Source organism: Hypomesus nipponensis, chromosome 1 (genome assembly GCF_054491055.1).
Source record: "Hypomesus nipponensis isolate SF chromosome 1, ASM5449105v1, whole genome shotgun sequence".
NCBI classification, from domain to species: Eukaryota; Metazoa; Chordata; class Actinopteri; order Osmeriformes; family Osmeridae; genus Hypomesus; species Hypomesus nipponensis.
In genome coordinates this window covers 8517501-8542961 of record NC_140361.1, presented here as the reverse complement: position 1 = coordinate 8542961, position 25461 = coordinate 8517501, and the positions used below count along the sequence as shown (strand labels likewise).

The 25461-nt window shown below is 48.7% G+C and overlaps 3 protein-coding genes across 3 annotated transcripts in view; 1 reads left to right on the top strand and 2 right to left on the bottom strand.

Annotated features, from left to right (window-relative positions):
• Nucleotides 1-25461, top strand: part of dock2 (dedicator of cytokinesis 2) — a 58194-nt gene that overhangs the window by 2112 nt on the left and 30621 nt on the right. Inside the window, exons 7-26 of the mRNA XM_084681082.1 lie at nt 332-467; nt 1137-1294; nt 1814-1895; nt 2128-2263; nt 2503-2578; nt 3483-3559; nt 3990-4240; nt 4415-4513; nt 4613-4685; nt 5720-5823; nt 6490-6676; nt 7238-7335; nt 7724-7813; nt 8109-8209; nt 9733-9867; nt 11884-11992; nt 12238-12308; nt 14315-14421; nt 21242-21384; nt 24477-24572. Of these exons, the coding sequence (XP_084537208.1) occupies nt 332-467; nt 1137-1294; nt 1814-1895; nt 2128-2263; nt 2503-2578; nt 3483-3559; nt 3990-4240; nt 4415-4513; nt 4613-4685; nt 5720-5823; nt 6490-6676; nt 7238-7335; nt 7724-7813; nt 8109-8209; nt 9733-9867; nt 11884-11992; nt 12238-12308; nt 14315-14421; nt 21242-21384; nt 24477-24572 (2329 nt within the window). The remainder of the gene's footprint in view (nt 1-331; nt 468-1136; nt 1295-1813; nt 1896-2127; nt 2264-2502; nt 2579-3482; nt 3560-3989; nt 4241-4414; nt 4514-4612; nt 4686-5719; nt 5824-6489; nt 6677-7237; nt 7336-7723; nt 7814-8108; nt 8210-9732; nt 9868-11883; nt 11993-12237; nt 12309-14314; nt 14422-21241; nt 21385-24476; nt 24573-25461) is intronic.
• LOC146302381 (uncharacterized) lies at nt 22277-23157 on the bottom strand. Its single transcript, XM_084697645.1, has 2 exons — nt 22590-23157; nt 22277-22506 (listed from the first exon to the last, which is right to left on the bottom strand). Exons 1-2 carry the CDS (start codon nt 23155-23157, stop codon nt 22277-22279), a joined length of 798 nt encoding a protein of 265 aa, XP_084553771.1.
• insyn2b (inhibitory synaptic factor family member 2B) overlaps nt 24748-25461 on the bottom strand; it is a 7503-nt gene continuing 6789 nt past the window's right edge. Inside the window, exon 3 of the mRNA XM_084681196.1 lies at nt 24748-25461. This exon is cut by the window's right edge and continues 164 nt beyond it. Within this exon, the coding sequence (XP_084537322.1) occupies nt 25445-25461 (17 nt within the window). The 3' untranslated portion in view covers nt 24748-25444.

Here is a 25461-nt window from a genome sequence, read left to right as displayed (position 1 = left end):
CAGCTGTACCACTGTTTGTGTTTCTCTCCTCTCCCCTTCTCTCCTCTCCCCTTCTCTCCCCTTCTCTCATCTCCCCTCTTCTCTTCTCCTCACAACTCATCCACACCCCACACCCCACCCCCCGATTCCCCTCTCCACATCTGCTCAACACCCCCCCCCCTCTCTTCAACCTCCTCTCCTCTTTTCTCCTCTCCTCACTTCTCATCTCCTCGGCTCAACCCCACCTCTCCTCCTCTTGTTACTTCCAACCCCCCCCGCCACCCATCTCCTCTCCACTAAAACATCTAATCTCCTCTTTTGGTGTCCTCATCTCCCCCTGCCCTCGTCCCAGGATCCTGGAGCTGGACCTGGTGGTGAGGGATGTGGACGGGAACATCTTGGACCCAGAGAAGGCCAGCGTCATCAGTCTGTTCCGAGCACACGAGGACGCCACCATAAAGATCAATGAGCGAATCAAAGAGGAGCAGGTGAGTCCAATAGAGGTCAAGGAGAAGCTGAGAGAGTCTGGGTGAGGTCTTCATGACTCTCTCTCTCTCTCTCTCTCTCTCTCTCTCTCTCTCTCTCTCTCTCTCTCTCTCTCTCTCTCTCTCTCTCTCTCTCTCTCTCTCTCTCTCTCTCTCTCTCTCTCTCTCTCTCTCTCTCTCTCTCTCTCTCTCTCTCTCTCTCTCTCTCTCTGTCTCTCTCTCTCTTCATGACTCTCTCTCTCGGGCTAGTGAGGGATGTGGAGAGATGGAGGGAGGGAGGAAAGGAGAAGGAGAAGGTGTGTTGGAAGGAAGTGAGAGAGTTAGAGAGGTGAGAAGAGGACAGAAGGGGTAGGATGAGGAAAAAGAGATGGCTAGAGAAAATGGGGTCAGACAAGAAGTGGGAGCACGAGGGATGGGGGGATTTGGAGAAAGGCACAGAGAGATATCGAGCAGTTATGAAGACAGATGTGCAATAAAAAAGGTGAGAGTGAGATTTAGAGGTAAAGAAGGTAAAATATTAGCTTGAATCCACCTTCCACATAATAATAATATTGATTTATTTGCATCTTCCTTGCTTCTTTCTTTCTCTCTTTTTATATTGATCTCTCTCTCTCTCTCTCTCTCTCTCTCTCTCTCTCTCTCTCTCTCTCTGTCTCTCTCTCTCTCCTACAGTCCAATGTCCAGGCAGACCACTCTGGAATCTCAGCACGGATCCAGTCCTCCCCGACCCACAGCCTCTACGTGTTTGTCCGGAACTTTGTCTGCCGGATCGGAGAAGATTCCGAGCTCTTCATGTCTCTTTACGACCCGAACAAACAAGCCATCATCAGGTCTCACTCTACACACATCCCCCTTTTATTCTCTTTCTCTGTCTCTTTCCTCCACTTGACATCTCAGTGCACCCCCCCCCCCCCCACCTATGTCCCTGGCTGCTCTGTCCTCTCCTCACCCCCGTCCTCTCTTACCTCTGAGTGAACAGAAACGCGGATCACAGATTGGCGTGATGGCTAGACTGACAGCTGCCAGCGCTGCAGCTTACACCTGTCCATCACTGTCACATCTGCTGATCCAGGCTGTGGGAGGCCGCATGGCAGCACATGAAGACACTTATCCTCCATCAAAGCCTACTAAAGATGGAGTGGCATGGGGGTGGGGGATTTGGGGAAGGTGACCAGATAGTACCTCCCTGAGTACCCCTGTCTGTAGACTGAGGAATACGGAATCGTCTTTTCTGTTTCCAAGAAAAAAGTTTGGGTTTTACACATTGATGGATGATCATGTAATCCTTGCTTGAGTCCCTGCAAGTGTGTATTGTGATGTTGTCTGTGTGTGTGTGTGTGTGTCCACAGTGAGAACTACCTGGTGCGCTGGGGCAGCAAGGGTTTCCCCAAGGAGATAGACATGCTCAACAACCTGAAGGTGGTCTTTACAGTAAGTTACCCCTTGAGGGCGCCATCTGCCATCATTTTCACATCAGTAGGTACATGGTTCAGTAATATGGTCTGATTCAACTTTCTCTCTGCCATACTCCCCCTTTTCTATTTTCTTTCTCTCCTTCCTTTCCCTTTTTTTATTTCCCATACCTTTCTTCTTCCCCATTCCCCCGTGTCTCTCCTTTCCTCTGCTCCTTCCCTCCATCTCCTTGTCTCTCTGTGGTGGTTAGGATCTGGGGAACAAGGATCTTAACCGTGAGAAGATTTACTTGATCTGTCAGATCGTCAGGGTGGGCCGGATGGAGCTGAAGGAGACCCACACCAAGAAGTGCACCCAGGGGCTGCGGAGGCCCTTTGGGGTGGCAGGTACTCACCTGGCCTGCCCTCACTCTGTCTCTCTGTGTGTGTATGTTTGTCTGTGTGTCTGTTGGTTTGTTTGTCTGTCTGTTATTTGGCCGCCCTCTCTGTCTGTGGCTGTCTGTGTGTCTGTGTGACTGTCTGTGTTTATTACAATTCTGGGATTACAAGTCTCTCTCAGCGTTGACTCTCATCCTAGTGATGAAACCCAAAAACCAGGGTCCTCTCTTCTTTCATCCTGTCTGCAGTGATGGACATCAGTGACATCATCAAAGGGAAAGTCGAGTGTGATGAAGAGAAGCAGTACTTCATCCCGTTCTTCCCGTGAGTCCCCCCTCCCCCCCCGTCTTCCTCTCCTCTCTCCCTCCTCCCCTCTCACCCCCTGTCTTCCTCTCCTCTCTCCCTCCTCCCCCTCCCCCCTGTCTTCCTCTCCTCTCTCCCTCCTCCCCCCTCCCCCCTGTCTTCCTCTCCTCTCTCCCTCCTCCCCCTCTCCCCCCCTGTCTTCCTCTCCTCTCTCCCTCCTCCCCCCTCCCCCCCTGTCTTCCTCTCCTCTCTCCCTCCTCCCCCCTCCCCCCCTGTCTTCCTCTCCTCTCTCCCTCCTCCCCCCTCCCCCCTGTCTTCCTCTCCTCTCTCCCTCCTCCCCCTCCCCCCTGTCTTCCTCTCCTCTCTCCCTCCTCCCCCCTCCCCCCTGTCTTCCTCTCCTCTCTCCCTCCTCCCCCCTCCCCCCTGTCTTCCTCTCCTCTCTCCCTCCTCCCCTCTCCCCCCCTGTCTTCCTCTCCTCTCTCCCTCCTCCCCCTTTCCCCCTGTCTTCCTCTCCTCTCTCCCTCCTCCCCCCACTCCCCCCTGTCTTCCTCTCCTCTCTCCCTCCTCCCCTTCCCCCTGTCTTCCTCTCCTCTCTCCCTCCCCCCTTCCCCCTGTCTTCCTCTCCTCTCTCCCTCCACCCCCCTTCCCCCTGTCTTCCTCTCCTCTCTCCCTCCTCCCCTTCCCCCTGTCTTCCTCTCCTCTCTCCCTCCACCCCCCTTCCCCCTGTCTTCCTCTCTCCCTCCTCCTTTCGTCGAGCATCCACCTGTCATGAAGGTGTAAGGTGTGAAATGTATGTTTGTAAGGGAATACAAGCGTGTCTGATGCTAGCTTTAAAGTAAGACGTGCATGTTACCGTATTCATGGCAAACATGACGCAAGGTGAAATAGGTTTTTGCATGTTCTGATTGTGTGTGTGTCCGTCTAGGATCGTGAGCGAGAACGATTTCCTCCACACCCTGCTCAACAAGGTGACGGCGTTGCGGGGAGACAGCGGAGGGCAAGGTACACCCTCACACAGCACAAGGCCCGCCCATCACACACTCCTCCCAGTGTACGACCCATGAGGCCGGATATATTCCCTGTGTATTGTGTATATATTCCCTGTGTATTGTGTATATATTCCCTGTGTATTGTGTATATATTCCCTGTGTATTGTGTATATATTCCCTGTGTATTGTGTATATATTCCCTGTGTATTGTGTATATATTCCCTGTGTATTGTGTATATATTCCCTGTGTATTGTGTATATATTCCCTGTGTATTGTGTATATATTCCCTGTGTATTGTGTATATATTCCCTGTGTATTGTGTATATATTCCCTGTGTATTCCCTTACCTGTGTACCTACTGGCTCCAATGTCCTAAACACTGTTCCGTTCCCTGTACTGACACCCCCTCCCTCCCCCCCTCCACCATCACCACCCTCCCCAGGTCTGTGGGTCACAATGAAGGCCCTGGTGGGAGACGTGGTCCAGATCCGTAAGGAGTACCCCCATCTGGTGGACCGGAGCACGGCCGTGGCCCGCAAGCTGGGCTTCCCGGAGATTATCATGCCAGGAGACATCAGGAACGACATCTACCTCACCCTGCAGGCCGGCGACTTCGACAAGTACAACAAGACCACGCAGAAGAACATGGAGGTCATCATGATGGTGTGCGACCAGGACGGCAAGGTGGTGCCGGTAAGAGTGGCATCTGTGCTGGTTGTGTGCCTGATTTGGGTTGGATTTACATGATCGTGCAATTTTTGTGACTTTTCAGAGAGCCAATAACAACTTCTGGTGAAATTATTTTGGCAACACTGAGGCAAACCTCCTCCCTCTCTCCCTCTTTTTTTTTCTTGTACATTGTTCCAGAACTCCATCTGCCTAGGAGCGGGGGATAAGGCTGTGAATGAGTACAGATCAGTGATCTACTATCAGATCAAACAGCCCAAATGGATGGAGACTTTCAAGGTCTGTCTGTTTGCTTGTCTGTCTGTATGCTTGTTTGTCTGCATGTCTCTGGGAGTGCGTGTCGTTTTTAACGATGAGCCCACATCTTCCATCCTCTAGGTGGCGATACCGCTGGAGGAGATGCAGAGGATCCACCTGCGTTTCATGTTCCGCCACCGTTCTTCTCAAGAGTGTGAGTGCCGTCGCTACTCTGGCTTCCTCAAGCAAAACCTTCACTCACGCAACCTCAGAGTTAAGGCTGAGAGTTTGGGCTGAGACACAGCCACAAATATGTGACACTGTCCAGTCAAAAGGAGACGTTGTCGACGGTTTTTTCGTATATTACAAAAGTTAAAGTGTTGAAAAAGCCACTCAATATAATAAACGTGTTTAGGATCACTAAATACTCATAATTTGTTCTTGTTTACCTAAGCTTCAAATTGAGTTGTGGGCTTGTCAAGCGTGATGTGATTTGCATCACGGTGCAGCCGTAGGCCCATGTGTGCTGTGTTTGTCACAAGTATGATCCCATCCCCCTCCTAATGAAGAAGTGAATCGGCAGATTTGGTCTCGAGTCAATACCCTTAAATATAATGTTTCACAAGTAGTTGTGTCAACTTTCAAGAATGCCTTCTGCGTGTTCGCCGTACATTTTTGTTTTTGGCTATTCGTTTTAGCCTACATCCATGGAGTGAATAGAATGAACAGGCTAATCTCGTGCATTGCATTGAACAAAAGATGAATTGTTCTTTGTTTGACCTGGTAAACCGTGAATAGATTACATCTTTCAGGCTGTTTTCGGAAGATGCAATTTGCACCAACAATTGAACACATAACTTGAACCATAATCGGGCCAGGTAGAATGCAATGTAGTCAGTGCATACTGCGTAATAAAACACACATATCTAGATCAAGTGCGCATATTGTTTTATTTTTCTTCATTGCGGCCCGCGCTCGCTTCTAATGAATAACCCAAAACAACCACACCTTGAAGGCGTGAAAAGGTCTAAAACTTTTAAGCCGATTATCTGGGCTCAAACTTTCCAGGTTAGTAAACACTCAGATACGCGTATCACGCATACATGAAATGTGTGACAAATGACCTTGATGACAACGTCTTTTGACTGGACCGTGTCACATTTGATCCTTGATTCACTGTCTTTCTTCTTCACTATTGTTCTCTCCATACCCATATTGGTTTCACTGGCACTCTCATTCTCTCTATAGCTAAGGATAAGAGTGAGAAGAACTTTGCCATGGCGTTTGTGCGTCTGATGAAGGATGACGGGACAGTTCTGCAGGATGGGCTCCATGACCTGGTGGTCTTCAAGGTCTGACCAACATAACCAATCCACTCCAGAAGTGAATCGGATATGAATAACTTTTCAATTAACCAATATTTACATATTCATTACATAAACTGGATTGTATCTGATTTATTGGAACATCTGACAGAATGAGTGAGCTTCACTGAATATCAGAACCTGCATAGAAGGAAGGTGACTCTGAATTGATTCACTGCCATATACGCAGAGGACTGAATCAGAGAAGATAGACTGGCTAAGGAAGTGATTTAGCACAGATTCATACCAAATGAAGAGGTTTTTAAATCCCTATTGATTATGTGACTGGCATCTTTCAGACTGATGACTCCTGATTCTCTCCCAAACTAAACTGTGGTGTCCACTCCTGCTCACTCCTCGTCTCTCCCTGTCTCTCTCCCGTATTCTTTCACCCTCTCCCCTCCCTCTCCCCCTCATCCCTCTCCCCCTCTCCCTGTCTCTCTCCCTTATTCCTTCACCCTCTCCCCTCCCTCTCCCCCTCATCCCTCCCTCCCTCTCCCTGTCTCTCTCCCTTATTCTTTCACCCTCTCCCCTCCTCTTCCTCTCCCCCTCATCCCTCCCTCCCTCTCCCTCTTTTTCCTTCTCTCCCCCTCTCGCTGTCTCTTTCTCTCTCCCTCTCCCTCTCTCTTTCTCTCTCCGTCTCTCTGTCTTCAGGGGGATAGTAAGCGGATGGAGGATGTAAGCTCCTACCTCTCCCTGCCCTCCACCCGTCTCCACGGAGACCTCCACAAGGGGGGCACGCTGAGTCGCAGCTCCAGCAGTGTGGGAGGCCTGTCCATCAGCTCCAGAGACAGCTTCATCATCTCCACTCTGGTCTGCTCCACCAAACTCACCCAGAACGGTATGTGTGTCTGTGGACAGGTTTGCCTGCAAGTATGTTTGTGTGTGCATTGAACAGAAGTTGAGCTTGCGTTTCTTTGTCCCTGACACACATACAGTCATGCATACACACACACACAAACACACACAAACGCTGGATGCCAAGGACCTGTGACACAGGAGTATTGTAGCAGCTGTTGTGGAGGCAGCCAGTCCATCACTGTAATGAACGTCCTCTTGCTATATTAATCACCTGTGCAGCTATTAAACACACACACAGGGAGAGTGTGATGATCTGTACTTGGTCAGGACATGTGGCAGATGGAGAGGTTAACTCAATGAGAAAGGCACCAGTGATCTGCCTGACAGGACGCCAGCGGGCACAGACACACACACACACACACACACACACATATACACGCACGCATACACACACAATTAGTAAAGCTTTTTCTACCAAATCATCCAGGAATAGTGGAAAGTTGACACTACATATTGACAGATAATAGGATGTTTGCATTACATAATTAATCAGAAGCAGATGAACAGTGTAAATGATCCCTATGACCCCCCCCCCCCCCAGTGGGTTTGCTGGGGCTTCTGAAGTGGAGGACACGCCCTGAGCTCCTCAAGGAGAACCTGGAGAAACTCAAGATCATTGATGGGGAGGAGGTAGTCAAGGTCAGTGTGTCTCTTTTGTGTGTGTGTGTGTGTGTGTGTGTGTACCTGTATGTGTGTCTCAGAGAATGAGATACATTACATTTACATGTTCTTTATTTAGCAGACCACTTCACACAAGTACAGCAGAACTTTTTGCATATTTTTGTTATGGGATATTAGTGGATGGAGTCAAGGAATGGTCTGTATTTGAACATGCACAGTTCAAAATGACAGTGCAACCAAAACACCTTTAAACTATTTTGTGAGTGCACAAGTGTTAATACACTGCTTTGGGTTCCCTTAGGCCAAGCTAAATATAGTTAGTCTAGACAAGGTGTGTCTACAGACCTTGACAGAAAGACAGTAGAGATGGAGACAGTTGAAATTGTGTGTGTGTGTGTGCATGCAGTTTCTCCAGGACACTCTGGATGCTCTGTTCAACATCATGATGGAACACTCCCAGACTGACGACTACGACATCCTCGTCTTTGATGCCCTGGTGAGTGAGTGTATGTGTGTGTGTGTGTGTGTGTGTGTGCTTTCCCAGTATGTCTGTCTCTGTGTGTCTCCTTTAGAGTATACTAACTGTGATGATAAAACTGTAGGGATTGTCAAAAAGCATTTTTACACTGTCAATACAATCTCTGAGACAGAATATTTGGTTTGATTGAGTCATGTTGAGTTTAAGTCATGTCGAGTCATGTGAGAGGTTCTGACTAACCATCATAAAAATGTGAAACTCGAGCCGTCCCATTTGTCGGTCATGTTGTAACTGTTTGACCTCTTCTCTCCAGATCTACATCATCGGTCTGATCGCCGACAGGAAGTTCCAGCATTTCAACACGGTGCTGGAAGCTTATATCAAACAACATTTCAGTGCCACTTTAGCTTACAAGTAGGTAACTTCCTGTTAGGGGTGGGCGGATCGATCTAAAGTATTGATAGTATCGATACCAACGTTGGTATCTGTATTGATCAATACTCGTGTGATGAGATCGATACTTCAATTTCTCTTCTCTACATTCAGTACATAACTCCCTTATAGTCGTTGTGCAAACACCGCTCCTCTCACTTCGCCCAAGCTCACTCCTCCCCCACCTCCCCTGCTTGCTGAGAGTTGCTGCCGATGTCGTGTTGAGGCACTATTTGCATCCCCTGGCTGCAGGAGCGCACTCAGGGAAGCACTTCGAATTTACCTCTTAAATGGAACAAATAGCGACGTAAAAGCCACAACAGGGGTTTTCCATAGTAACAAGGGACTCACTTCCATAGTAACAAGGGACTCAGAAATACGTTTATTTGTGGAGATGTCTGCCCCTCCCCTAACATGTAAAGGGTCTGCCCTGCCATCATGTGTGTTATTTTCTGTGTTATTTTGGTCACAATGAACAACCTGAGATCATATGGAGATGTCTGATCTTTTCTAGCAAAAGTTACAGAGGGGAGACACCTTATATCAGGCTGTTTTTTCACCTGATAATATGTGTACCCCGTCCCCTAACATGCAAAGGGTCTGTCAATGAACACAGAAGTTACAGAGGGGAGACACATTATATCGGGCTGTTTTTTCACCTGATACAATGTGTACCCCCTCTGTAACTGCTGTGTATCAGTATCAGGAAAAGTATCGGTATTGGTATAGGCAATACTGGCCCTGTATTTACTTGGTATCAATACCAAATGTTGCAGTATTGCACATCCCTACTTCCTGTGTCTGAATTCTACTTCCTGTTTTCATCATGGTTCTCATTGAGTTTCCTCGTCAGCTCGGCGTTAACCCTAAAGAGTGTTTGTTAGATTATTACAATGATAGAGAGCAGCAGGGGTCATTGTGATAGCTGGATGCCTGTGTATCCTGGGAGAGATAGAGGGAAAATGAGAAGAGTTATTTACTGTAGATTAAGCTGTGGGACTAGTCTCTCTCTCTCTCTCTCTCTCTCTCCATTTCCACCCCTTTCTCCTTATCCCTGCTCTCTCTCTCTAGTTCATAGATATATTATGAGAAAAGTCTCTCAGACGTCTATCAGCTTTAATCTATATCAGACATGCTTTTATGGAAAACTACAATTAAACGCATCTTTTTACGTAAATCCCTACAGCACACTGCACTTTACAGCTGCCAAGACAGAGTCTGAGCACAGGCCGGCTAATGTCCCCCAGATTACATTTACTTTGTGACAGCCAGAGTCCTATCGCTTGAGTGCAGTTTAAAAAGGGACTCTTATTGTTTTAAGAGGATTCCATTGCTCTAATCCAGTTAGGGAGGAGAACGGAACATGTTCGGGGTTCTGGCTCCATTTTCAGCTTCTAACCCTCCGAGTTGTGAGCTTAGGCCGCCGGGCTTGTGTGTGTGTGTGTGTGTGTAGTATACACTATACAGTGCATACAGTAAGATGATCTCCTCATTGTCTCTCTCAGGAAGTTGATGGCGGTGTTGAAGCGCTACCTGGACGTGTCCAGCAGGGGGGAGCAGTGTGAGCCCATCCTCCGAACCCTCAAAGCCCTGGAGTACATCTTCAAGTTCATCGTTCGCTCGCGCATGCTCTACTCCCAGTGAGTGTCTGTGTGTTACCGTGTGTGTCCTCCTCCCTCCTCCCACTCTCCACATTTGTGTTCCATGCCCCCCCCCCCACACACACACACACAGAAGGCCGATTTCATCGTATTACCTGGGTAATTGCATCTGACAGCTTGCTCTGAAAGTGGCTGATTGCAGCACTAAAGTTGCTAATAAGCATTGATGATGAAGTGCAGCCCTCTAAGTGGGGGGCAGTGAGGAAGAGAGGCGCTGGAGGAGCAGGCGGGCTGAGTAACCGGGAGATCCGCATGCCGCCAATGACCCAGAGACAGACACCGGGCTTCACACGATAACTGTAAACATCGTCAATAATGATGACGCGTCAATTGATGGCGGCTGCCCGTCAGCTCAATGAGCTTCAGACCGTCGAGGGAGGGACCCGGCGCCTGTGTGTGTGACGGTTTGCGTGTGTTTGGTTTGTTTGTCTTCTTTTCAGTAGAGGTGTTTGTGTGTGTCCATTTGAGACCGTGTGTGCTGTGTACTGTATGTGTGCGTTGGCGTTTTATACACTCACGGGTCGATCTTCCGATGCATTGTGTGTGTGTGTGTAGGAGGCATGTGTGCGCCTAAGGAAGGGGTCTCTCGAACGCCTAAGCGCACCCATGTGTGCATTTCCCGCCGCATCATCACTCAGACTCTGGGACTGACTGTTCTGGTGGCTGTGTTCCCTAAGGGGGGGCTTTGGCAGGGGTGGAGGTGGGGGGACCAAAAGAGGATGGATTAGCCCAGTTCTCTTCGCCACGGAGCAGCACACCACTGCAGAGGACCCCAGACGGAGTGTCTCAGCATCGTCAAGTTTGCAACAAACCCTCTAACCCTCCCTCATGAGAATATACTAGCATCAACAGATCATCTATCTATCGATGCGGCTATCTCTACAGCATCTATCTGTTTTTATATCTATCAGTCTGGGCCTGTTCTTATTCTTCTTTATTTATTTGTCCTTGGGGAGAGAGGAAGGAAAGAAGGAAGGAAGGAAGGAAGGAAGGAAGGCAGGAAGGAAGGAAGGAAGGAAGGAAGGAGGGAGGGAAAGGGTGGAGGGAACTCGGATTTCTTCTTGGTATTAGAGTTAGTGTTGAGTTAAGCAGTGTTTAACTCTCAGGTCCTCAGATCTCCTCTCTGAAGGTTTGGAACTGGGATTAAAGCCTATGTACTACTCACCCTCCACTCCACACATTGCTTTTGGGAAGGCTTGTGTGAGGACATATAGGACAGTATAGGTGTGTGTGTTTAGTAGCATTGATAGTGTGTGCATGCACCATCACTAATGACATTGAGTCGTCAATATGTATACATGTTTTAGAAGACATACCACACACGCACACACACACACAAGTTTGTATTGCTATTTTTGTAGGGACTGTCAATTTAGTACCACTCAATATCTTCTGGTCCTCGCAAGAATAGCCAAACAAGTCCACACACACACATACACACAAACACACACACACACACACACACACACACACACACACACACACACACACACACACACAGGGGGATTAGGCAGGACTATTCTTCTGTAATCAGAACTGTACTCCCAGAACTGTGTGGTAATACCCTGTGTGTCACACTGTAATCCCCCCCACCCCATTCCAAATACCCTGTGTGCCACACTCTAATCCCTCCCCCCAGCACTCACAGACACTATTCTAATTAACATCCGGTCCATCATACCCTATATGAAGTGAGGGAGAAATGAGAGAGAGAGGAGATGGAACTTTGAGGGTGTTTGGGGTTTGAGAAAGTTCAGAAGGAAAAGTTTTCATAGATAAATTGAAGAGTAAAAAGGGATGAGAGTATGTTTAGGATGCAGTATCGACCGGCGTTTAAGGTTTTCCTCTGACCAAGTTGCTGTGGATTGACCTTGTGGGTGTGGGAGCTGTAACTGTGTTTACCAGGTTAAACATTAACATCAACAGAGAAAGATTCAGTCTTTTTTAATCCCAATATTCTTTCTTCTCCTCTTTCATTCTCTCCTCCTCCCTCAGGTTGTACGAGGGGAAAGAGCAGGCGGAGTTTGAGCTGTCTCTACGGCAACTGTTTGAGTCTATCAACAACCTAATGAAGACGAACTACACCACCACCCTGCTGCTCCGGGTATACACACACACACACACACGTGCACACAAACATGATCCGAAACGTGTCTGCTCTTCTATTTAGTCGATCGCACTTTCCCTCACTTGAGAAGTTTCAAATCAATGAGTCACCCTCTCCCTCACTAATACAATCATTCGTAACTTGAAATTAAAGTAAAATGAAATTATGAATTCTGTGTTCTCATTTCCATATGTGTGTGTGTGTGTTTTTGTGTGTCTGTGCTCATGTGTGTGTTTGTTTAGGTGGCAGCTCTGAAGTACCTCCCTACAGTGTTGCAAGACGTTGAGACCGTCTTTGATGCCAAGCTTCTTAGGTGGGATAACACACACACTCATTCACACACACACACACACACACACACACACGCACACACAGCAGTCCATCTCCTCTCACACATCTCAGGAGTGAAGGAACACCCAGCACCTATAATTGAGATCCGACCCGTCTTCTATTTCCATTCGGACTCCCCTCTAACCATCACCCGGCACAAGACACCTGCCCTGTCAAACCCTAAACCAACCTCATCTCCTCTCTATTACCTGTCTGTCAGATCCCTCTCTGCCCTTCAGGGGTCTCGACCATAGTCCCATCTGGCTGCCCTGTATGACTGAGCCTTTTAACCTCTCCTCTGCAAGACAGGAAAAACAAGCCTGAATCAAGAGTAACAACGACTTTTAGATTTATCTTTGGCCCCTCCTGCCAAGGTAGCAAACCTATTTCACAGCTTGTTTTCAACTAAAGGGCATTGGCTCCCACCGTTAGCACCCCCCCTCCTGGTAAACAATCAGGTATTTCAGTGGCATGGCCACAGCACACCTTCAAACAACCCTCAGTTTTACTTGCGTTACCTCTCCATCATTCTGACACACACACACACACACACACAAACACCAGACACAAAGTGGTTGGGGGAGATTATTTGGTTGAGTTCCAGACAGTGTTCTAGTATTTCCCAGCCTGAACCGTCTTTGACCTGTAGGTCCGTGTGTGTGTGTGTGTGTTTAGGTAGTCAACAGCTGTCAGATCTTTTCCCTAGAGTGTCCAGGTATCAACACCATGTCAGAGAGGTGTATGAGACACCTGCCCATCTGTCTCACACGCATCATTCACTCACACAAACTCAGAGTGTATTTCTCTCTCTCTTGTGCTCTCTGTCAGTCTCTCTCTCCAAACACACACGCACACACTTAAACAAATTACTTTTTTAAACTGTGGTCAGAAAAGCAACAGCAGCAGCCCATTGTTACCTCAGACACCGTTGACAAAACAGTTCTACCCAGTTCCAATTACTCTCTAACTCACTCTCGCTGAGGTACTCGTGGAGATACGTTTGAAATGCTTGTCAGAGCCACCATTAATATTTTGGTCGCAATCTACCATTAAGCCCTCAAATGTCGCTTTGTAGAAGCCTCTCTCTAAAAAGACAAATCAACCTAACCCTGGATTTGATGTGTGGGCGCTTTGGGCTTGCAGACGCAGTAATACCATGACATTTTGGGTTTTAATTACCCTGCACTCAGTTCATTAGAGAGACTGATTAGCTGTCAATTAGCTGGCTGGTGCAATGGGTGCCACCCCTATGCTGGAGGACATACAGAGACACGCACACACATGCAGCAAGAATATGATTCAATTTGGGAATGACAGATGCTGTTGTTCATCAGCTTAATGACTGTGCTACATCAGCTGTATTCATCAGATTGAACAAAGTGGACACACACACACATGCTTTTGGTATAAGGGCCAGGTTTTTGAATTATTCAGATATTGGATTGCTGGTTGAAGGGTGACACCGGCTTGTGTCTTCATTAAGGGGGTGTGGGGGGTAGGGCTCATCTGCTTTTGCGAGACATGTTCTGCTCGGTTCTGTTCTGTTTGGTTCTATTCAGTTCTCTTCTCTTATCCCTTACCTCTCCTCTCCTCGTCAGGTCAGAAGGGTGATAGCTATCTTGATGTTTGCTATCGAATTACTTTTTAATGAGGTGATTCTCAGACTTGTGTCTCCAGTCTCTTCTCGACATCCTTATTGAATGAATGATGTAGGAGCTCTATTACTCTGGCGGAACTTCACAATACAGCAGTTTTTACATCAGGGACATTTTGCCAACTCGTATTAAAATTAAATTATTTTATCCGTTTCCAAGCCATGAGATTTTTTGCCTAATGATCTCATTTCATTCTCCACTACCTTCCCTCTTTACTCATTCTACTCTTTTCTCCCTCCCCCTTTTCCATGGCACTTTTCATCTCTCTTGTTTGCACTCTCCCGTTCATGGCTCTGTCTGTGTCCCCCCTCCCCCATCTCCTTTCTCCCTCCAGCCAGCTACTGTATGACTTCTACACCTGTATCCCTCCGGACTCCCTGCAGAAGCAGAAGGTGGCCTCCATGACTGAGATCGTCAGCAGCAAACTCTTCCAGAGGCAAGGTAAGCCTCACAGCCAATCAGAGCACTGTGGCCACAAACCTGACTGCTAACATACAGAACCCCCAGTGCGACTACCAGACCACCCTAGTGGCACTGGGTACCACACATTTTCCCATGCCTTCCTGAATGTTTTTCTTAAGAACACAACATTGTTGACACCCTCTCTCCCCCACCCCCCCCCCCCCCCACACACACACGCAGCCATAAACCATTACGAGTATCTAATTGGCCTGCATCACTCTGATAAGTGTGCCTATTCGCCTGATGCAGTCACATGGTGTGATGAATGGCGAGGTCCTAATGGCTGCTCGCTAGCTCGCTAATTGGAGGTTGATAAGTGCCCCGCTACTGCTGCGCCCGTCCCCCTCCTTTCTCGCACTCGTCGCAGGCAGAAAGCCAATCGAGGGACAGATTGCCATGGCCGCCATCGGCATCTAAGCGCCTTCATTTGTTTCTGACCTAACATCTAAAAGAATGTGTCAGAGCCAGGGATTCTTGCAGTTGGCTGTCAGACTCGCGCTCACAAACTCACACATTGACACACAGACGCATTTCGGGCCAATCTTTGTCTCTGGATGACATATGCTGGTGAATGGTGTTTGTGTGTCAGTGTGAGTGGGTATGGGGAGTGTCAGTGATGATTATGGATGTTGTTTTTGGTTTCCATCGCTGCGGGGATGACTCAGAAGTCAGCGGCCGTCGCCAAGCGTCAACTGCTAGACGCTCAGCCTCGCCCCCCCCTCACACATACACACACACACACACACCCTCTCACACACACACACATACTACACTGCCCCCCCGACCCCCCCCCCCCACACACACATACACACACACATACAATGTCTCCCTCCCCCAGTATTGATCACAGCTCCGGTGATTGATTGTTCCAAGGCCCAGACCGGCCCGGCCGTCGGCGGCCAACTGTCAACGAGCCAGGAGTCTCACTCTGTCACCAGCCAGGAGCATAAATACAGCTCTAAAGGAGGGAGGGAGGGAAGCGGTGAGGGAGAAGGTTGTGGGAGGTAGAAATTGAGAAAGAGAGAGGTGAGGTGAGTACAGGCAGGGAGGGGGAAAGAGGAAAAGAGAGAGGACTAAAGAGGGGAATAGAGAGTGAGAGATTGACCTTGCTATGTGGTGGCAGGATCCACACAGCGAAGGTCAAAGACAGTGTAGGCCTAATCACTACAGCCTGCTAATGTAAAGGCTGCAGTACAGCCTCTGTAAACCATTGGTTAACCGCACTAATGACATGACAGCTCCCCAACACATTTTTCCTGACCTCTTTTGCAGAGTCCATCTCTCCATTCGTTTATTTATTCATTCTTTCCAGCTCCATCCCGGTTCCAAAATGAGGCCTGACACTCATTTTAATTGAGATTTATTTTGCATTCGGATGCTAATAAGGTTTGTTGTGTGTGTCCGTTTAGGATGCTGAAATATGCAGGAAGGGGGAATGAGACATTTATAGTGGATAATAGCTTTGGGTTTCTCATCACTGCTTACCAATACATATTTAATCTGTACCTGTCTTCCTAGGCCTCTCACTGGGGGTGAAGAGTGACAGGAAGAGATGTGTGTGTGTGTGTGTGCAATGCTTGTGTGTGTGTAAAAGAAAGAGGTAGAGGAATTTGAGTGTGAGCGAGCAAGAAAAGAAAAAAGTTAGTGTGTGTGTATGTGTGTAGGGTCATCCAGTTGGCCACATGCAGGTTTTGTGCCAAGCATGCTTTTGGGCTGTGCCCTGGTCGACATTTGAATGGATTGGAATTTGTCTTTTTTTCTTCAAACATTCGCTTTTTGGGATTACAGCAGGAACATACTGTACACAACACACACACACATGCACAAACACTCACACACACACACACACACACTCACACACACACACTCATATACACACACAAGCGTCTGTCCTACGGGTTAATCTGGTTCAGTTTCCCAGTAAAGAAATCACATTTGTCAGAGGCATTAAGGCTTGGGTTTACAGTCATGATTTTGTCGTGGTGACAATTGCAGTGACAGACTGAGAGCATCAGTAGCGGACAGCGTAGAACAACAGATCACCGGGGAGCAGGCGGCAAAAAAGCAGTCTGCCGTTTTGTTTGCCCACTCATTCTGTAAATCCGCTTCAAGGTTCAACCAACTAAACCCTCAATCATCCCTCCCTCCCTCATCCATCCATCCCTCATCCCTCCCTCCCTCATCCATCCCTCCATCATCCCTCCCTCCCTCATCCATCCCTCCATCATCCCTCCCTCCCTCCTCCATCCCTCCATCATCCATCCCTCCATCATCCCTCCCTCCCTCATCCATCCATCCCTCATCCCTCCCTCCCTCATCCATCCCTCCATCATCCATCCCCCCATCATCCCTCCCTCATCCCTCCCTCCCTCATCCCTCCCTCCCTCATCCATCCCTCCCTCATCCATCCCTCCCTCATCCCTCCCTCCCTCCCTCCTTCATCCAGCCCTCATCCCATCGCGCCATCATTCCGTCCCCTGCGGTGAACAGAAAGTACCTCAACTCTGTCTTCTTCTTGTTATAGGGGAGAGGTAGAGATATAGATCAGTGAGGAACTAGATTGCATGAAGAAGGGGTGAGACATTTTATTGCTTTTCGTTATTATCTTTTAATTATTAGTGATAAAGAAAAAATATGTTACATTTATGTATCCGTCACTGTCTAGGTGATTTATAGTGATACTGCTGTTATTAAAGCAGTGCTCTGTAGAAAATGAGAGCTCCGTGCTCTGAAGGAACTGGGTCAAAACCCGAACAATGGAAAAGTACAGACAAACCTCATAACCTCCACTGCCCCCACCAACCTCCCCCCCAACCCTCACTGCCCCCACCAACCTCCCCCCCAACCCTCACTGCCCCCACCAACCTCCCCCCCAACCCTCACTGCCCCCACCAACCTCCCCCCTAACCCCTACCGCCCCCACCAACCTCCACCCTCACTTCAGCGCCACCACTAACCTCCCCCCCCAACCTCACCGTCCCAACTACCACCCACCACCCACAAGGAAAAAGTATTGAGTTTATTTAAAGAGTTGAGCAAGGAAGGAAAGTGGATCAGGTCATTGTTAAACTTTAGGGTGCTTTTGGCACCCCCCCCATCACATTGACCCTATTGTACTGTACTATACTGTACTGTACAGCCACGAGCGTGTTCTGTCAAATCCCTTATGCAACGAGCCTCTGCTACTGTGTGTGTTGTGGGATCATAGATGAGGTGTGTGCAGTGTTCCCATCATCAGGCCCTGACGGTAATCAGTATTAGTGAAAGCTGAAGGGCTGCGTGTGTGTGTGTGTGTGTGTGCTGTCCTGTACTGTACCCTTGAGACCGCAATCACTTTCCTCCTTTACAGTCAGCGTTTACATGTGTGCATGGTGTGCTGTGTGTATGGTGTGTTGTGTGTATGGTGTGCTGTGTGTATGGTGTGCTGTGTGTATGGTGTGCTGTGTGTATGGTGTGCTGTGTGTATGGTGTGCTGTGTGTATGGTGTGCTGTGTGTATGGTGTGCTGTGTGTATGGTGTGCTGTGTGTATGGTGTGCTGTGTGTATGGTGTGCTGTGTGTATGTGTGTATGGGGGTGGCAGCTGAGTGAATTGTGGACATGCATATGTGCTTGTGTGTATATGTTTTATTGTGTGTGTATGTGTGTGTGGGCATGCCTATGTGTGACAGGTTAACCGTGCCTGTCAGAGTTCCACAGCCAAAGATTAATCATAAAATGGTGCGATTAACAGTCAGACAGAGATATGAATCATAAACACAATTACATCTCTGTCCCTGTGGGCAGGCAGGGAGGCAGGGAGAAAGGGAAGCAGGGAGGCAGGGAGGCAGGGAGGCAGGCACAAAGTTATACAGGCAAGAAGGCACTCTCTTAACCCAGCACAATAACATCAACAATATCACAGAGTCCACAATCTACACGCAAATATGAATGGGAAAGGAGGCTCAGACAACTACTATGCATTGATCAGGAAGGAGATGAGAGAGGGGGGCTCCATGCACCAACAACAATGTACTTTAGAGACAGACTGGGTAGAGGTATGAAATGGAAGGTGCTAATGGTGCAGAAGATGTGTTTTGTCATTTTGGGTAAAGACAATGACTCACTTTCTCTCTCCCATCTCTGTCTCTCGCTCCCTCTCCCTCCCTTCTACCCCAGTTCTCTCTCTCTTTCTCTCCTTGCATCGGTCTCTCTCCCTCCATCCCTCTCTCTCTCGTTCCCTACCTCCCTTCCTCCCCCCTCTCTCCCTACCTCTTATCTCCCTCTCTCTCTCTGCTGGTCCTCCTCTGTTCCCATGGTTGGTATTCTGATCGCGGTCTCGTTGGTCCATAGCCATGAGAGCCACCGCCCAGACAGACGGGGGAGTGATGGTGCATACTGACAAGGGTTCCTCAGGACCACCACCCCCCTCCCCCAAACACATACACGCATCTAGCTATTCCATTACCCCTTCAATTACAACATCTGCTTCAATTGTTCTGTTCATCAGTATAACGATGTTAGACGACACTGCGCCAATCAGTTTGACTTGAACGAATCAATGAACCGTTGTTGGCGATTGTAAACCTGCATACATGGCACCCGACAAACGTATCAATCACTCTGGTATTCATGTGAGCGTGTAGGGGAGGAGAGAGGCTGAACGAAGAGAAGAGAGGAGATGCAGGTGCTTCAGAGGCTTGTTGGCGGACAGACTTAACAATTCATATTGGCTTCGAGGTTTAGGGAGACAGAGAGAAAGAAAGAGGAAAAAAAAGAGAGAGAAAACGAAAGAGAACTCTGTAACAGTATGGCCCAGACCTTGCCACCCTGTAGATTTAGTTGTTGTTTGCAGGGATGGGGGTGAGGTGGGGGTGGGTCTCCTCAATCTGTCTTGGATGGAGGGATGACACCCAGGAAGTGGCCTGTGAGAGGGCAGGAGGAGGAGGAGGAGGAGGAGGAGGAGGGGGAGGGGGAGGGGGAGGGGGAGGGGGAGGGGGTGGAAAGCAGGTGATACATTAGGCGACGAAGAGTAAGAGGATGAGAGAGGGAAGGAGGAGAGGAGGGTGAGGGGAGGAGAAAAGGATGGAATAGGAAAAGTGAGAATACAGGAAGCCTTTGATTTAAATGCAACACGGTAATTGAAATGGCATCTTAGAACCGTAGCTGGTTTATTGTGCTGGCTATGATGCTGGCGTGAAATGAAAAATGGACGTTGGCTGCTGAGAATGTGCTGTATACATCACTGCTGCTTGCCGCTGGGCACAAGCTGACACAAACAAACACACACACACACTAACATGCACTCACATGACGTTTTCAGCATACACAATCACAAATGTCCATGTCAATACCACACAGACCACACACACACACACACACACTTGAATGAACAAACGCTTGGAGAGAACAGTTTTAGAATTGAATGACTCATGGCTCATGACTGTGACGTCATGGGGGTGGTGTCAAACACCTGAGCTGCTACTGCATCTCACACCCTTGAACGGTGTTGAGGGGCGAAGGCGTTATTGCTCACAAGAATGTGTAGAGGAGAGGTGTGTGTGTGTGGGGGGTGTACAGAAGGGTAGCACACACACAAACAAACACACTAATGACATTTGCTTTTTTAGAAACATGAACTCACACACACAGACCGAAAGGGTCGCCAACATTCTGCTGCAGAATTCAGCTTGCATGACCATTTTGTTGTTATTTATGTCTGTGGCCAGTGACATCGGTTTCACCTCTGTCAGACTGCATTGGCTCTCCACTGTCTAGTTCCTGGATCAATACTGAACCCCTTGAAGCTTGGGCTGGGTTAGATGAATAGACACTCCCTAATCCCTTCATCTCTTCCTCCCCTTCACCCTTCTTTCTCCTTCCACCCCTTCCTGCCCTACCTCTCTCCTGGTGCTGTGATTGAGTGCTTTTTCTGACCCACACTCACCCCTCCCTCCCTCCCTCCCTCCCTCCCTCCCTCCCTCCCTCCCTCCCTCCCTCCCTCCCTCCCTCCCTCCCTCCCTCCCTCCCTCCCTCCCTCCCTCCCTCCCTCCCTCCCTCCCTCCCTCCCTCCCTCCCTCCCTCCCTCCCTCCCTCCCTCCCTCCCTCCCTCCCTCCCTCCCTCCCTCCCTCCCTCCCTCCCTCCATCCCCTCTTTACTCACTTCTGCTTCACCCTTCCATTTCTCCCTCCTCCCCTGCTCATTTTCCTTCCCCTACCACCATCCCTCTCTCCTGGTGATGTGATTAAGTGCTTCTTCTGAAACAGGCTCCCTCCTCTCTTCTCCCTCCCTCCATCTCTCTCTCCTCCCTTCTCCCTCCTCTCTCTCCTCCTCCTCTATTGCCTTTCTACTCCTTCCCCCATGCTTCGCCGCTCCTATACACCCTTCCTCCCTTCCTCCTTTCCTCCCATCCTCCCTCTTTCTTATGCTGTGATTGAGTGCTTGTTCTGGGGCGGGTCTTTCTCAGCAGGGCTGGTCTGGCCCTGGTTAATAATGGATCGAACCAGGCTCAGCTTAAATGAGCTTTTAATGGGTGAAGAGTACCTACAGTGAGATGGAAGGAGAGAGGAGGGGATGAGAGAGGAGAGGAAGAGCAGGAGAAGGGCAGAAAGAGAGGAGAGGAGGAGGTGGAGGAGAGAGAGAGACAGATGTGGGGGACAAGTTCTGATACCTGGTTTACTGAAAGACTGACATGCCGACAAGGGTATTTAAGTAGAGGGTAGATTTATGAGCTTTGTGTGTGTGTGTGTGTGTGTGTGTGTATGTGCGCGCGTGCTGGCATTCCTCATACGACCTTGTTTGCACATGTTGTCTCCTTCCCAGAGTGCCGTGACATCCTCTTACCCATGATGCTCCGGGAGCTGAGTGGTGCCCTGGCGGCCATGGCGGACGGCCCGCATGATGAGAGGCGGAACAGCGTGGAGCTCCTCAACAACATCCTGGAGGTCCTCAGTCGAGACAACGTGGTGAGCCAATCAACATGCACCATACTTGTGCGTGGGACGTGCCAATCATTGAGTCCCATCTTTAGTGGCTTAAGGGTGTGATTTATTGAGTGCTCCTAGCGCATCAGGAGAGCCGGGTTTACCCTTACTGACATGCTTCCAATTTGTTGTGGTGCACCAAGAGAGCTAATTAAAGCACACTTCCACAGTAGCAAAGTGTCAAAATACTTTTTGACTCAAATCTGCTCATCTAAGACCAATATGTGAGCTTAGCCCACACACTGACTCATCTCAAACAAATACACGAGCACACACAACACTCACCTCACGGTGAACAAACACACTTTTCCAATATCCCAGAGAGGAGATTGTAATTGCTCAAGCAATTTGTTGACAACCCACGAAGCCTTTGAAGTGATGTTAGCACTTTACTTTGCCCTCTATTTACTTTGATAACGCTAATGAAGCCTGAGCAGAAATAGGAGAGAAGGAGAGAAAATGAAGAGGAGAGGAGGAGGAGCAAAAAAGAAAGGTGGTAGGAAGAGAGAGAGAGGGTAGGGAGGCTGGTAGAGATAATGAATAGGAAATAGTTAGTCTGTGAAATCTTGAAGCAAACTACTTTTAAGCAGCCACCCGGATAGACAGATACACATCCAGCCAGCCAGATCAGACATCCAGCAAACCCAGACAACCAGCAAGCCAGCAAGACCACACTTTCATTCATCCCCCATCCACCCAGCCTGGTGGTCAGACAGACAGCCAACCAGATGCCAGACATCCACCCCCCAGCCAGCCAGCCAGCCAGCTAGCCACCTACCCACAGCTAGCTGGCGAGGCCATATTTGAAGTAGTGGCCTCAATATTCCCATGGTGCAGTGTGATGGTGTAACACTCCAAATGAACTTCAGTGTCCTTACTCAGTTGTGAGGAGGGCTTTAGACAGGAGGGCTTTAGACAGAAGGGCTTTAGACAGGAGGGCTTTAGACAGGAGGGCTTTATACAGGAGGGCCTTAGACAGGAGGGCTTTAGACAGGAGGGCTTTAGACAGGAGGGCTTTATACAGGAGGGCTTTAGACAGGAGGGCTTTAGACAGGAGGGCTTTAGACAGGAGGGCTTTATACAGGAGGGCTTTAGACAGGAGGGCTTTAGACAGGAGGGCTTTAGACAGGAGGGCTTTAGACAGGAGGGCTTTATACAGGAGGGCTTTAGACAGGAGGGCTTTATACAGGAGGGCTTTAGACAGGAGGGCTTTAGACAGGAGGGCTTTAGACAGGAGGGCTTTAGACAGGAGGGCTTTAGACAGGAGGGCTTTAGACAGGAGGGCTTTAGACAGGAGGGCTTTAGACAGGAGGGCTTTATACAGGAGGGCTTTATACAGGAGGGCTTTAGACAGGAGGGCTTTAGACAGGAGGGCTTTAGACAGGAGGGCTTTAGACAGGAGGGCTTTATACAGGAGGGCTTTAGACAGGAGGGCTTTAGACAGGAGGGCTTTAAACAGGAGGGCTTTAGACAGGAGGGCTTTAGACAGGAGGGCTTTAGACAGGAGGGCTTTATACAGGAGGGCTTTATACAGGAGGGCTTTATACAGGAGGGCTTTAGACAGGAGGGCTTTAGACAGGAGGGCTTTAGACAGGAGGGCTTTAGACAGGAGGGCTTTAGACAGGAGGGCTTTAGACAGGAGGGCTTTAGACAGGAGGGCTTTATACAGGAGGGCTTTAGACAGGAGGAGCTGATTACGTTCTGGTCCAGATGTTCAAGCTGACCCCAGAAAAAACACTCTGCAACGTTTACCATCCCTGGGATTACCACCTATAAATGCACGCTGGCTGGCTGGCTGGCTGGCAGGCTGGCAGACTGGCTCTCTTGTCAGTATAAAAAGATAATATGTAATGGATTAGTAAGTAGACTGTCTGGGGAGATGGGAGAGTGGGGTCAGAAGGGGGGGTTGAGGAGACAGGAGACAGGAGATAGGAGAGGACTGTGGCCCGAAAAAGACAAAGACAGACAAACAGATAAACAAGACAAAGTGAGACACAGGGCGCAGCCCAAAAAACTCAAACTAAACTGGGTACTGCACGCATCCATCTCTGAGGTCAGGCCAAGAAGAACGGAGCGTTTTGAAAGAAGGAGAAAGAAAGAAGACAAGAAGCACAGCCAGCGGCTGTCACAGTTCTGCACGCTTCATCTCTCCTCGCTCACTTTTTCGCCCCGTTCTCCCTCCTTCTCTCCGAGTGTGTGACTCCCTCTCCCCCCCTGAGCTCAGATGCTGGCACGACACAGACAGAGTGATAGCCAGGGGGATTTGGAGCTACCTGATTAAGTTGTCACGTCACATGTCTTTGAACTCAGGAGAGGAGAGAGACAGATGTTTATGTCCCAGGGACTAAAGTGTGCTTCCGAATAATAGTGAAGAAGGTGTGTATGTGTGTCTGTGTGTGTGTGTGTGTGTGAGTGAGAGTGTGTCTATCTATTCCTCAAGGTGAATTTTCCCCCAAGGAAGAATATAGGAGACAGCCCTAAGGCTAGAAAACTAGATCTGGCATGGCTGAAGAACAACATTAATTATTTCGCTGTGGGGCTGTGAACATACCTGTGTGGTGTGCGTGTTTGTGTGTTTAGCAACTGCATGTGTGTGTGTGTGTGTGATGGCCCACTGTGCATATAGTTAGCTTTACTGCATCCAGTGACTCAAACTCTGAAAATGTAATTTAATCACGCCTGCCTGCTCTAAATCAATCATTTGAAATCACCCACCTACATGACAGGGAACACACACACACGATGACACAGCTGCAGTGACACAGCTCACACACACGCAAACCAAAACCAAGTTTTTTTGTCTCTCACTCAAATCTCATCTTTCACTCATCCCTTTATCACACACACACCACACACACTCACTCACAAACAAACAGTCTGGGTCAAATCAGGTGTTTTAAGATGCAGACAGATGTTTTCTGAACAGACTCATGGTCTTAAAGAAACCCTGACTCAATCTGGCCCGACACACAACGTGTGTGTGTGTGTTTGTGTGTATGTCTTCAGGACTTATTGTTCCTAATTCTCTCTGTCTCCTAAGACTCACTCTCTCTCTTTCTCTCACTCTCTCTTAGGGGGAGACGTTCCAGCATGTTCAGAACATCGTGATCTCCCTCCTGAGAACGATCAACAGAACAGTCATCACCATGGGGCGGGAACATGCCCTAATCGTGAGTCCAGCCCATTCCGGTCCATTCTATTCTATTCTGATCTATTCCATTAGATGTTCTTCCTATACTCTTATTCCTCTCCATGTTTGTATTCAGTTCTGTTGTCTGTTGATTGAATTCCATCTTGGTTCTGTTTGCTTCTATTCTACAGCATGGCCAAAAACTGATTTCCTGTTTAAAATACACACTTTAATAGATCCCCAAGTAACAGTTACAAACAGCTGCCAACACACAGGGACAGGGCGGGGCAACAGCAGTGAAGGAGAATACAGACTGGTAGAGGGAGCTCTAGAAAAATAGCCACACTGTTGATGATTGGTTAGATAGTAAATAGGGTGTCGTCCAGGAAGTCAAAGCTGATTCCTATTGGTGGAGCCAGTAGCGTGTTGAGGAGAGGAAGCCCACACAGCGAGTAGAGTGGTAAAATGGTTGGGACTGTGTGTGTGTGCTTGTTATTGCGTGTATGTGTGTGCATCCAAGGGACTGAAACAACAATGCAATTTCCAGGCGTGAGGCTTCTTGCTCTGTCAGGCATGAGAGGGCATTGATTGGCTAAACGGTCTGTCAATCCGTGAAGGGTTTTGATGATTGGATTGTCTCCCTCTATCGAAAGCCAAGTTCCTCTCAAGAGGCCCGGCCCCTCGTCCTCCTGTATTCTATCGCCAGTGTCCTAGAACATTCGAGTCATGGTCTCCAAACTCAATGACTCAAAAAAAAAATCTAACTCATCTTGTCGTGCCAGACGGTTAATACCAACCTCACACAGTTACACAAATCAACACACCACAGCTTGACCATTTGGCTGCCGTCTTGTGGTTTCCAGTCGGCTGGAGCCAACACTACAGAAAGCGTCTGTCAACATGTATTCTTGTCTAGAGCCACCAGAAGC